We start from the raw sequence: 13,607 nt of genomic DNA, 5'->3' as shown, positions 1-13,607 counted from the left end.
AACTTCCTTTAAATCCTCGCTTATTGGGCTTATGCTACTCTGAACAATGCCTGAACTTCGTATCTTGAGCACTTCTTGCATTTTTCTTGCCTCTTCACGATGACTCGCTTAATTTAGTCCTAATTTGTAAGTCGCTTTGGACAAAAGCTTCTGCTAAATGACTAAATGTAAATGTTAATGGTCCCAGAGTCTTTGCGGCGATCGCATTGGACATCCTTCATCCCTTCACCATCTCAAGAGACTGGGTTGTTCATCGGCGTCCCTGTGCTACCAAGAGCGATTGTTCCTGGACACTTGCACTATCTGACTACTCACTACTTTACTGCTGACTTTATCTCCAATAAACTGCTTTTACTTGCTATTGAATCCACTGTTTTACTGACCATAACTATTACCACCTAATACATTGTTTCACAGAAATAGTTCCCACAGAAACTAAAATGCAAGGAGCCAATTCACTAGCTGTGAAGTGTTTGATAAACATGCCTGTGAGTTTGAACAGTGCCATTTGTTCCAGGTCTTTCAGTAGGCGTGCATTCCTCCTTTGCTTGTCCGCTGGCAGCATTTATGTTCCATGCCATCTTCTTCCCAGCGATGGGCCCCACAGATATGATGGAGAATTGACTTCCATCGTCTCAGCAATTCCTGACAGTAACGTTAGAGCACAGGCAGAAATCTTTTCAGCATTGTCATAGCATACAGGACGAAAAACTCATTTGAACAAAAATAGACCCTAATAAGTAAAATAGATGTCCTAAGGTAACGTGTGCAAGCCAGCAGTGACATTCCACTGTGCATTATACCTGCTTACAATATGCACATGAGAAATAAATTAGACTTTGCCTTTGCAATATGTCACCTTGTACTTCTGGAGACTCCAGGTTGGTTGCAGTTCAGGAAAATGGTGGCGCTGGAGACTTAAGAGTTCCTGATGGTTTCGCACTTAATTCCTCACCTTAATTCTTAATTATTTTGCTGTTAAAGGAACACTCCACCGTTTTTTGAAATGGGGCTTATTCACCTTCTTTCCTACATTTAGATAGGTGGGCAAATGCATTTTTGTCTCAGTGCATGCATTGTTTTCGTTTGACAGGGTCGGCACTAGCTTAGCTTAGCTTAATGAATGGAATCCTTTGTTGCCAGCTAGCATGTCCTGAGTAAAAGTAATTAAAAAAAACCCCACCTAATTACTTCTTGTGGCCTGCGTATTCACAACGAGTACAAATAGCGATGCAGATTAACACTAGGTGATTTCCTAGGCAGATATTGACTTGGGACTATATTATGGGGAAGTACAGGCGAAGCACAGCTGCTTAGGCGAAGCACTGCTACTTGGGCGCAGAGATATCACGCAACACATGAAATCCCACGACTTCCGTCAACATACCGGCGTGAATAGTAGCCGGCTATTTTTCCTACAGTACATGAATGGCGATGAACATGGCTGATTTTGTGAGAGACGAAGAGGGTGACTTATCAGACAGTCAAGATCTAGATCTAGAAGGTGAATAAGCCCTATTTCAAAAAACGGTGGAGTGTTCCTTTAACGTGTCTTTTCTTCTCCACCTGTTTTTGTCTGACCCTGCTGACCCAATGAGTATTTCACTTTCCAATGGTCATGCCTTAACTGCAATTTCTAGTATTGCATTAGTATTGCATCCTTCTCATGGGGATTTAATAATTTTTGACTTTTAAGTCTGAGTTAATACTCTTTTTTTGGCTTTTTTTATCTGTAAAGGAAAACATACCTAGTAATTATGCACACCTGAATATAAGGCGTTTTTCATTTCCAGCCTTCATGACCAATTATATTTCACTTATAAATGATTAAATATAAAATTAATTGTAGTTATTAAGATTAATGTGGTTTGGAATTGGTCAAATATGCCTGTAAAAAAATATGATCAGAAAATTATTCTGCACGCACTGTATGATTGTGTACCTTCGGATCTCCTTTTGATGAGCTTCAGCTCCACCACATGTGATTGCTCACACTCTTTATCCAAGGAGCAAGGTCCATGCAGTTCTTGTGAATGGATGCCAAAACCATTTTTTTAAATTCCTGAATTAAAATAAGGAAGAGCATTATAACAACAGTGTACTTCAGGAAATGCTTGTTCTGTATGGTATTGTGACACACAGATAAACCCCCAGACAGCACAGCATAAGTATCAGGAGTTGAGCACAATAGCTTACACAATAGACTAACCTTTTCCGGTATGCCATGGATCAAACTGGCGTTCTATATTTGGAAAATCCTCCCTCATTATTTTCCTGATAGAGGGATGTCTGTCAGTTGTGACAACCTTTACATCGATCCCTTCATCTCTGAGCTTTTCCAGTCCTTTCTTGAAACCTATTGGCTCCATGTAAACAGAACTTTTGGCCTGGGTCACCTAGAGGGAACAAGTACGGGTTACTGCCTACTGTTGATTACATTTCTGATAAGACTTTTTTAGAACAATGACTGAAGTTTTTTTATCTATTATATTTATCATTGATTATTTTTACCTGAATAAACTCAAATGTTACAATCTGATTGGTGGAGTCATCCATGAAGGAATACGTTGTGTATTTGCAGGAATGGCCTGGGCTATCACTTCTCCCATCTCCGCAGATCTGCACTCCCTCACCGTCCAGAGTCTGGCAGATGAGTCTTGCTCTTATAGTGTCCTCCTGCTTCTTGTATTCTTCTGCGATAACTGGAATCAGGTAGCTGGACTGTATGCTGTAGTTGGTGGTTTTATGGGGCAGCTGAAGGTTAAAAAGCCCTGCCCAATCAGCAATGTCTGTGTAAGTTGCACCAGTGAAGAGTGTAGCAGCTGCTGCTAACAGGTTGTTCTCCGCCATTCCACGGACAGTTGGGCATGATTCCCAATCTCCAGTGTTTCCACTATTACATTTCCATATGACTCTGATCCTGCTGCCAGATGTTTTCACATTTTGGTTCACATCACACATTGCAGCTGCACAAATAGTGCATGAGTTTGGACTCATTAACAAGCCACTTCCTCTCTGTCCATCCTCTATATTGTTTTGCTTGCTGTGCTTCCTATGGCAGACATCCCAAGTCTCCCGGCAGTTCCGGGAGTCTCCCACATATTGATAGTGGCTCCCTGATGCCCGCAAATGAGTTCAAATCTCCTGGAATCTAGAGCGAGGGAGCAAGAGTGCGCATGCGAGACAGAGACTGTGCTCCAAAAACTGTGTAGCGCGTGCACAGCAGAGAGGGAGAGGGAGCGAGAGACCATGCGTGTGTGTGTGTGTGTGTGCCTCATGAAGCGCATGTAAGATAGAGAGCATCCGATTGGCCTGTTTTGGTAAATCAACCAATCAATTGTCAGTGTGGGCGGGCTCTTATCTCTTCTCCCGAACCGAATTAATCAGTTCAGTGTATCTAGAAACAGGAGCGCCATGGCAGAGGGAGAGAGCCCCAAAAAATGAAAGTGTAAGACACATTTTACGCCAGACTACACGAAAGTGTACCCGTCTTATAAGAGTAAAATATAATGATAGTCTTGCATGCTGTACAGTTTGTAACAGTGACTTCAGCATTGCCCATAGCGGGTTAAATGATTGTAAAAGACATGTTGAGGTGAGTTCAACAAGTTTCATTTCATGTGCATATTATTCAGGCTGGCTATTTGCCAAGGCTACATGAAAACAACAAACTCCTTAGACCTGTTTAAAGCTGCAATGGAATATAAATAAAAGCAGTTTACATAAATAGTAAGCAGCTTATATAAATAGTAAAAGTAATCTACATATTGTAACATTATTAACAAATAATTGCATAGGCCTATAGTCTTTAGAGATTATGTATTAAGCTTTTATATATTTAAGGGGCAACAACTCAAAACAACACAAATGTCATATCCTTGTCCTCCTTCCTTCCTTTTTTTGGGGTGTGGGGTGAAGTGAAATGAAGTGAAGTGAAGAACTTCATGTCCCTGAAATGACTTTTTGCAGGTTGGGATGTCTGCTATGGTAGAGGTGGAGGGGCTTGTGTCAGGGACAAAACTGGAGTCAGCAGGATCAGTGGCCATGTTGATGTACAAGGCTGATGTTGCTGAACTGATATCCATTTCAGAATAATCAATTTGTTGTGTTTCCTGTTGATGACAAACCAACATGGAAACGTTTAGTTTCTCACGTCACCTTACATGCATACATTTTTTATCTATCATGGATAGATAACCTGGCATGTTACTTACATCAAAGATTAGACTTTTTTGGCCTGCAGGTAGCCATCATCATGGACGATGAAGCATTGTCCTATAAATGAAATATAGATTTTATTTAATTGTAAGACTTGTTGCATTTATCACACAGAACGCATAAAACCATTGAATGATAAAATATTAATTATCCTACCAACTGACGTGTCCAGCTGGGTGCCAAGGCAATCAATGGCTTGGTCCCTGTAGCCTGTAGTTTGAGCAGGACTTGTGAGCTGCAAAGGTAGTGGTAGTGGTATTAATTATCCTGATTAATAAATATCACAGAACATGAATAAAAAATTATTATTACAGGAATCGATATATTTGAAATGCATTTTACTACAGCTGAACCAAATGTATTCAACAGCATATAATACAGTAATGTTAGATAATTCCATTACAACAGGAATAAGAGGGAAGTAATAGCACAAGGCAAATTGTTTTTGCACAATGAACCCACAGACAGTAGCCTACTATTTCACAAACAAGGTCACTGTTTCTCAAAAATGAAAACTGCCCCCCCCCCCTCCATTTCATTAGCAAGGTATGTATACGGTTAGAAGATGGCTGTGTCTCATATGACCTTGTTATTTGTACACGCTGTGATTATACAAATCACTACATGTAAATAGAAAAATGTTGGAGTTATTTTGTCACTTATTGGGATTAGTATGCTAGCTGGAGCCATTTACATCCAGTCTTTGTGCTAAGCTAGGCTAGCAGTGGGTGTGTCAAACAGACTTACAGCACACATGGAGATGAAAAAGGTATGTATGGACTTATCTAACTCTGGGGGATACGGTGAATAAGCTAGTCCCAAAAAGTCGGCGTGTTCCTTTAAATGAAGGATTCCCATTAAACATTTGCCGCCAAAGTCAATTTCACTAGCTCTGCATCGATAGGTAAGTCTCTTCTACCTCACGCAATTTTGACCTTTGTGGTCTGTTTCAGTGTGTTACTCTTATCAAGTGCATGAAAAAATATGGATGTGAGAGCTTGCGTTGTGAACTTCACGTCACAGATGGTGATTAGCGAATCGGTCTATTTCCGGTGTTACTAGAAGTCCCTGTGCATCATTTAATTTTTGTACAATTTTTACGATTGGCTTCATCACTGTCTCCTCTCCACCAGTAAGCTGGTGTGTGGTGGGCGTTCTGGCGCAATATGGCTGCCGTCGCATCATCCAAGTGGATGCTGCACATTGGTGGTGGTTGAAGAGATTCCCCCCTTCTATGTAAAGCGCTTTGAGGTCTCAGATAAAGCGCTATATAAATGTAACGAATTATTATTATTATTATTATAATTTTCAGTTATAAATTTCCCATTTGTGCGCCCATGGGTGTGCTGGTCTGAAAACGAGGTGTGTTCTGGAGCATTGTTGGAGCTTTGCTATTTTGAGGCAACAGAAATAGACTGCACCATTGACCAACTGAAACCTGGTCCAATGTCAATGGTGCAATATTTTTTTGTCATTTTGAACACGTTAGTAATGTGCGCCTATAGGCGGGTACACAACGCGTGTACATTCTGCTTATTAAACACACAGGGACACACAGCAGCACACAAACCAGCCAACTATTACAAATAAAAGAATTACAATGTAAAAGATTATTACTGTGAACATAAAAATCCTTGCGCACGAGCAGATCAATTTCCTCTCTGGAGAAGCGTTTAGTCTTTCCACTATAAAATTCCGTCATGTAAATAGCGAATCCGCCATGGCGTGAGCGCAACTGGGATTTAAAGGGAATGGGAGATGAGACTCTGATTGGTTTATTGCACGTTGCGCCCAAAACACACCCATTACTCATTAAGAGAATAGAGACGACCCTTTTAGACCATGCACCGGGTGCGCCAACCATTTTTCCCGTCGTTACAGTAGCGAAAGTAGATTCGGACACGCCCTAAGTGCACTTGCACCGTACGGCCCCTTATTTAGAAACTTGTTAGCAACTTAGATATAAAGAAAAAGAGCTGCTTAAAAATTCATGTCTGAGTTCTGACTGTGTACTTGATGCGATAGAATAAATCCTGAATGTTTCAAGTCATATTAACCACAGACATTATTTCTTATTTACTCATAAATCCAAACCAGCTATTCAGAAATTCCACATGAACTCAACCTATTGCTCAAGTGTCTTTCTTAGTCATAAAAATGATCAAAACAATAAAAAAACAAAAAGAATAATATTTCACAGAAATAAAAAGTGTTATGTGATCAAAAGTCAAATGAAATAAAAAAAAAGCAATTGAACAGATGTTGACCGAAATTGCAAAAACTTCATTGTAAATAAACGTGTAATTGTTGTCACCACTCTTCCTTATTGCCATCTTCTAAATGCTAAACATAGAAAATGCTTATTTTAAATATTGCTTATATTAAATAATCTGTCTTGGTGTTCATTCAAGGGTTTGTTGAAACATATTCTTATGATGCAAGGAGTGTGAATTATATCATGCTATGCTGCAAAATGCAACTATATGTACTTTTGTTACTTGAATCCTTGTTTGAAATGTCTAGTTTCATAAAAACAATGTTGGAGACAAAATCAGCTCATTTAATGACACATTTAATAACTTGAATTGACATTCATTTTTATATTTTCTAAATATCTCTTTGATATCTCTTTGCACATGTTCCCAATAGAAAGTGTTCTTCTTTTAGTAGTATGTTTCTTGTTCCACCCAGCCTGAAACAAAACAGCAAAAACATTAGTTAATTCTTGATCAATAAAAGGAATAAAATACAACAATCTACTGTATTTGCATACAGAAGTATGTTATGTAAATTTTTGCTTGGGTATATTTGATATATAATGCAAATTAATTTACCTCCTGGGTTCTGCCTAAGAAGGTATTTTCTAATTTCATCATAGATGAAAATGAGCAGTGAATATGGGAAGGCACAGAACCACCACATTGGTCTAAATGACAAAACAACAACAGGGTTAATTAATTTAAAAAAAAAAGGTCATGTAAACATTAAAGTGTTTCATTAAAAATTTCAGATTTCACCTACTTCATTGGATACATCCTGACAGCAAGATCCATGCCTGGGCAGTAGGACAGGAACGCTGCCAGAGCAGTTTCCTCAAACAGACCAAAGATGAGGACTTTGTTCCTATGAAAGAAAAATAAATCTACTTAGGATAAATATAATTTGGCTAAACTGGGCTTTTAGAGGTACAATAAGCAACCATGAGCTGGAACTGAACAAACAGTTCAATCTGATAGATATCAGGCTAATATTTTATGGCTTGTTTGACGCCGAGCCCATTGCGAACATACTTCATTCCCTGTTGTAGGATGGAAAGCCTTCTGGTCTTGCAGATGAGCAAATCAGTCCACTGCACAATCACAATACTGGTAAAGAAGGCTGTGTGGCATGTGAACTCCACAATCTTTCTGCGCTCATAGGTCTAAATCAGACAGGTAAAAACACAGAGCATTATTTAAAAGATTGATATTTCTATAGAAATGTTGGTTTCAAGTGTGTCAGGTTTGGTAGAGCTGTGACAGCTACCCATTGTTGGCCATAGCTGTCTTCCAGGTCATTGAGAAATCTGTCTTCCCAGCCAACTCGAATTCCTACCAGATCCCAGGGCAAAAATCCATTCTCAGCAAGAATTACAAAGTAGGTAAAGAACCCACCAACTGCTTGCATCATACCTATAAATTAAGTATGAAGACACGTAAGAAACAACCAGCACTGAACACCAAGGGCACTCAGTATAGAATAGACATACTCTTACCAATTTGACCATAGCTCATACTGATTAACCTCTCATTCACCAGCCTATCTGTTGCAGCGTTTCTGGGTTCTCTCTTCATGATGTCGCTTTCAGCAGGTTCATAGGCCAATGAGATAGCAGGAACCTGTAGGGATAAATAGGTAAAAATGAATACATGCATATTTTACAGTTCCTCTCATTAAGATAACTAAATTGACATCTTATCCCTACCATGTCAGTGCCCAGGTCAATGCAGAGAATGGTGATGGTGCCCAAAGGTAGAGGAATACCGACAAGGACAAAAAAGAGGAAGGGTGACATCTCAGGGATCTTACTGGTCAGCGTGTAGGCAATGGACTTCTTCAAGTTGTCAAAGATCAGACGACCTTAAGGGGAAGACATGTTAGAGAAATAAGTGTCGAAGTTACCTTGATAATTCTTTAGTCAGTTTAGTTTACAATAACATGTCATACCTTCTTCTACTCCAGTGACAATTGAGGCAAAGTTGTCGTCCAGAAGGATCATGTCAGCAGCCTGTTTGGAAACATCAGATCCAGCAATACCCATAGCCACACCAATGTCAGCCTTCTTCAGAGCAGGAGAATCATTGACACCATCACCGGTTACGGCTACAATGGCACCCTGATGAAAGAAAACATGCATTTAATGGTCCCTGCCTGGTAAAATCATCTAGTATCATATCAACTAGGATTGGATAGATAACTCTCTGGTGGTACCTGTCGCTGACAACCTTCCACAATAATCAGCTTTTGTTGAGGAGAAGTTCTGGCGAACACAATTTCTGTATGATGTTGGAGGATCTCATCCAGCTGTTCTTCACTCATATTCTTCAGTTCTCCACCATGGACCACACAGGCCTTAGCATCTCTAGAGGTACACACTTTGCATTATTAGACATCTAGAGCAAATGCAAAACTTTTGTTTGCTGAATTTTGGAATAGATTTGTTTCTTTGGGGCTGAAATAACAAGTTTACCTTGGATTCACCTCCCCGATAGGAATTTTTAGCCGAGCTGCAATATCATCCACAGTCTCATTGCCTTCAGAGATGATGCCGACACCCTTTGCAATAGCTTTAGCTGTAATTGGATGGTCACCAGTAACCATGATAACCTGTAATAGAAGATTCAGTGTTGTCATCAAATGTAATATTCAATAGTGTACTCAAACAGTGTATCTCAAATGAGGACAACACCTTGATTCCAGCACTCCGACATTTGGACACAGCATCTGGTACAGCAGCACGGGGAGGATCAATCATGGACATGAGGCCAACAAAACACAGGTTCTCAGTGGGGAAGTTCACTTCTTCAGAATCAAATGCAAAACCTTCAGGAAACTGGTCATCAGGGAGGCTATAGTGGCAGAAGCCTGTGAAGGAGAACAGAATTATTCATACATGCTGTAATTCACAATTCCTTGTGTTCATATTCTTATGCAGTCATAACTTTAGTGGGTTTTTTACAGGTGAACTTCATAAGGTGGCTTTACCCAGCACTCTTTCTCCAAGACCTCCGAGTTCTAAATAAGCATTTTGGAATGAATCTTTCATTTCATCATCCAAAGCCTGCTCTTTTCCTTCAATCAAAATGGAGGAGCATCGATCCAAAATTCTCTCAGGCGCTCCCTTCATTACTAGCAGGTGCTTAGACTCTGAGGAATTGAGATTCTTGTGGACTGAGAGCTAGAAACGCATATTGAGGTACTGTTAGGACGACCAGTCAAATCTGCATCATCATCTCTAAAGAATACATCAACAAAAATACCTGATATTTGTTGGTGGAGTTGAAAGGGACTTCAGCTAACTTTGGGTACTTCTCTCTCATTTCAGTGACTGAACCACAGCACAGCTCAATAGATTTCAACAGAGCAGACTCTGAAGCATCACCAGCTGTTTCTCGCTACAAAACATATTTTATTGTTAAGAAAAAGCTGCCACTCTAAATAACACAATTAAGAATGCATATTCACTGCTGAAACTCTAGTAGTTGCAAGCCTATGAATGCAGTGTCAATGTACTTCCAAAATAGAGATATTATTATAGCACACCTTAAGGACTGGGAGATGGCTCTGATCAGCAAGGAAGACGGCACGGTTGCACAAGCCAGCGACACGTGCAAGAGCAGACCAAGTAGCAGAGCTCTTGTCAAAAGAGGTTCCACTCTGGTTCTCTGTGGTGTCTGCTATATGAATATGGTTGTCAAACCACATGTGAGCGACGGTCATTCGGTTCTGGGTCAAAGTTCCAGTCTTGTCAGAGCAGATGGTGGTGGTCGAGCCAAGAGTCTCCACGGCTTCCAGATTCTTCACCAGGCAGTTCTTCTTTGCCATTCGTTTGGCGGTCAGAGTTAGACACACCTATATGAGTAAACACATCAAGTAATCATTGGAATTTTGAAATGTGTGTAAAATGATATGTGAACATAATATCACTCCAACTTACAGTTACAGTGGCAGGAAGACCTTCAGGCACATTGGCGACAATGATTCCAATCAGGAAAATTACCCCTTCCAACCAATTGTAGCCAAGGATCAGGGAGAGGATTAAGAAGGTCACGCCCAGGAACACAGCTACACCAGTGATAATGTGGATGAAGTGCTCAATCTCTTTAGCAATTGGTGTCTGTCCACCTTCCAGGCTGGAGGCAAGACTGGCGATACGACCCATGACGGTACGATCACCGGTGTTGATGACAATCCCTCTGGCAGTACCTATTGAATATTGTCATGTTTAAGCGTTATTGCATTTAAAGAATTTAGTCAATCATTTTGTCCACACCTGCTGTATAGATATTGTAATTTCGTACCTTCAACACAGTTGGTAGAAAAAAATGCAATGTTTCTTGTCTCTAAGGGGTTTTCACTAGAAAAGTCAGGAGTACGACTCTGGGGCTCAGATTCGCCAGTGAGGGAAGAGTTGTCCACCTGGAAAGGAAAGCAAGAGGGGTTGTTTCATGAAAACTCGTTTACTGAAGTAAGCATATTATTTTTGCCATAAAATTCTTGTTCATACCTTGCATCCTTGTGCAGAGACAACACGAATATCAGCTGGAATTCGGTCTCCACTTTTGACCTCCACAAGATCGCCAGCAACTACCTCCTCAGCATTGATTATCTTTTTCTCTCCATCACGTACAACCAGGGCTTGCTACATGACAATAAATTAACATAACTATCCTTTGTACATTGTGAAAGCTATTTTTGAGGTAAAATTAATTTACGTTTAGGAATACGTTTATACTTGAGGAATGAGGTTCTTAAAGGAATCCATAATCCTAGAGCTCTTAGCCTCTTGATAGTATGAGAAGCATCCATTGACTGTGACAACAAAAGCAAGCACAAGTCCCAGATACAGCTGCAGAAAAACAATGTAAATAGTCATTAATCATATTCTTTCATACAAAGTTTACAGTTTAAGGAAGACAATCCCCCCTGGAGAAACCTCATATTAAGTTCCTTGCTCAATAGCACAGTGGCTATCAGCTCAGATCTTTAATGGATAAAACACTTTCCTAAAAAAGGGGTCTAAATTATGCTACTAAGTTTATTGACACATTAACTATTCATGCCAATGTAGAAATGAAGACAAAACTTGTTTTCCTCATACATTGTCATTTGCCGGTTCTTCAGAAGAGGCAGCCTGGATCGAATATGCAAAGAAGCAAAGAAAGGACCCAATCCACAGCAGAGTTTGGAAACCACCAAAGAGCTGTCTGCAGAACTTGACCCATTCTGGAGTCGTAACAGGTGGAGTCAAGGCATTTGGTCCATCACGGGCTAAGACTTCCTTTGCTCGGAAAACGGACAAACCCTGCCACAAGGTATGCAAATTGAGTATTAAAGGCATGTAGAAAACAGATGCTCACAAATAATAATATTACATGCAGATGGCTACAAATCCATTACATTTTACATTTAAAAAAAGTTGAAAGCCTTGAAAGAAACTGCTATTATGAAATGAATGAAATTACTAAAAAGTACTAGACAAGTTAACAGTTCCTCTTTTTTAAGACAAGCAATTCTCCATAAAATAAAATAATTTGTTTCACATAAATGATTAAAAATAGAAATATGTGAATAATTATAGGATAATGCATTATTAATATATTTTCCCAAATGTGTCACTAAACATTTACTCACCTTTGAGAGATCAGTGCCGTATTTTCGAATAAGCTCGTCGAATGTCAACTTGTGGTCGTCCTGCAGAAGAGTAAAGATGTTTGAAATCTCAAGTTACCTCACTTTCAGACTACACTAGATGGTAAAACCATGAATGTTTTGGAAGGATTATAATATAAAAAAAAAAAATTTCAGGTCTAATATTTTTAAAGCAAGGGTAATATGGGACTTCAAAAGATTTTTGTGTTAAATGAAATAAAATGTAAAATAATGTCATACCAGTTCCACTTCTTTCTTAAGTTCATCCATGTCCTTTTTGCTCTTTTTCCCTTTTTTGGGCTTTTTGACTCCATCTTCTGAAGTTGCTGCCAATTTGTACTTATCATTCCCCATCTGTCAACCACAAAACAGTATGCATATATATTTATATATAAAACACCAACATCTTACCAGATCCCCCCACCCCAAAAATCTACTTGAACAAATGGAAAACATGCAGAATTGGACAGTAAAATAAAACAAATTAAGCGATGCATCCAGCAGTGTATAGCTTTAGTTCACTCACCCCAAGCCCCATTTTTCTTCTTGATGTCCACCTAAAATCCAATGATGTCTGGTTAGTACCCCTGTCTTGGAGGCTGTTGGAGACAGAAGTCCCTGTGTGTCCAAACCAGGTTCACACATTTATACCCTGCCATCTCACCTGTTTAATGGGGAGGTGTTCTGGGAAAGTTAAGGAGGAGTTTGTCAGGTGTCATTTAGTTTTAACATTACTTAACCTTCATTTATACAGGTAGGTCATTTCTATGACATCCGGGTGAAGGACTGGTCTATTAACTATTATCTTATCAATAGATCTATGGCTTGTTAATAATAACTTGTGATAAATAACTTGCTTTTAGCTTTAATACACACCCTTATTTGTTTAGATATCAGTATTTCGCTTTTTAAGACATATTTCTATGGTTATATTTGCACGCTACCTTATATTTATCACTTTGGACCATTTTTTTTTTCATTTTCATTCTAAGTTAATAATGACTTTGTAAATTGTGTTCTGTGGCCGATGAATCAAACTGCTTCTGTAAATGGTCAGAATCTATCATTACATGTTAGATTTGAGACTGTGACTATAGGACCTTGTCAATGTTAATGTTAAAAAAGGTTTGGTAAATGTTGTCAGTCAATAGACTATCACAGCCTCCATGTCCTTCACCGTACCTTAAAGTTTAGTCCACATCACACATCTGAGGGTGCTGCAAACATCACTTTGCATTTGAATACAATTGGGACAATTTCTCTCTTGAGTTTGCATTAATTTCTAAAGACCCTACATGTGGCCTCTTTGTCTCACACATAAAAAAAGGAAAGAATTGTTAAAATCAGCAATGATATGCATTTTAATTACTAATATTGTGGTATTTATTCACGGATTTATTGAACTAAATGATAATATTTAGTGAATGTTAGAACTCAATGTTTTATTTTCAACTGGTTTCATCTATTGGTAGTACAGT

General features: G+C 39.2%; 2 protein-coding genes across 2 annotated transcripts; both read right to left on the bottom strand.

Annotated features, from left to right (window-relative positions):
- Positions 1-2,204: 2,204 nt before the first annotated feature.
- Positions 2,205-3,562, bottom strand: LOC308688901 (uncharacterized protein; the record flags this gene model as incomplete). Its single annotated transcript, XM_081362338.1, has 3 exons — positions 2,205-2,396; positions 2,512-3,116; positions 3,487-3,562. 3 exons carry the CDS (start codon positions 3,560-3,562, stop codon positions 2,205-2,207), a joined length of 873 nt encoding a protein of 290 aa, XP_081218464.1.
- Positions 3,563-6,881: 3,319 nt separating this feature from the next.
- Positions 6,882-12,667, bottom strand: LOC308687611 (sodium/potassium-transporting ATPase subunit alpha-1-like; the record flags this gene model as incomplete). Its single annotated transcript, XM_081360271.1, has 22 exons — positions 6,882-6,910; positions 7,053-7,144; positions 7,240-7,341; positions 7,509-7,639; positions 7,744-7,889; positions 7,973-8,096; positions 8,183-8,337; positions 8,425-8,593; positions 8,689-8,839; positions 8,948-9,084; positions 9,167-9,342; positions 9,463-9,655; positions 9,738-9,872; positions 10,021-10,329; positions 10,415-10,683; positions 10,779-10,896; positions 10,985-11,119; positions 11,213-11,326; positions 11,579-11,782; positions 12,112-12,171; positions 12,370-12,483; positions 12,656-12,667. 22 exons carry the CDS (start codon positions 12,665-12,667, stop codon positions 6,882-6,884), a joined length of 3,075 nt encoding a protein of 1,024 aa, XP_081216397.1.
- Positions 12,668-13,607: the final 940 nt, after the last annotated feature.

This window comes from Scardinius erythrophthalmus, assembly GCF_964197995.2.
Source record: "Scardinius erythrophthalmus genome assembly, chromosome: 3".
Classification (NCBI taxonomy): Eukaryota; Metazoa; Chordata; class Actinopteri; order Cypriniformes; family Leuciscidae; genus Scardinius; species Scardinius erythrophthalmus.
The sequence above is the reverse complement of the archived record's forward strand: the minus strand, read 5'-3'. Positions and strand labels throughout refer to the sequence as shown.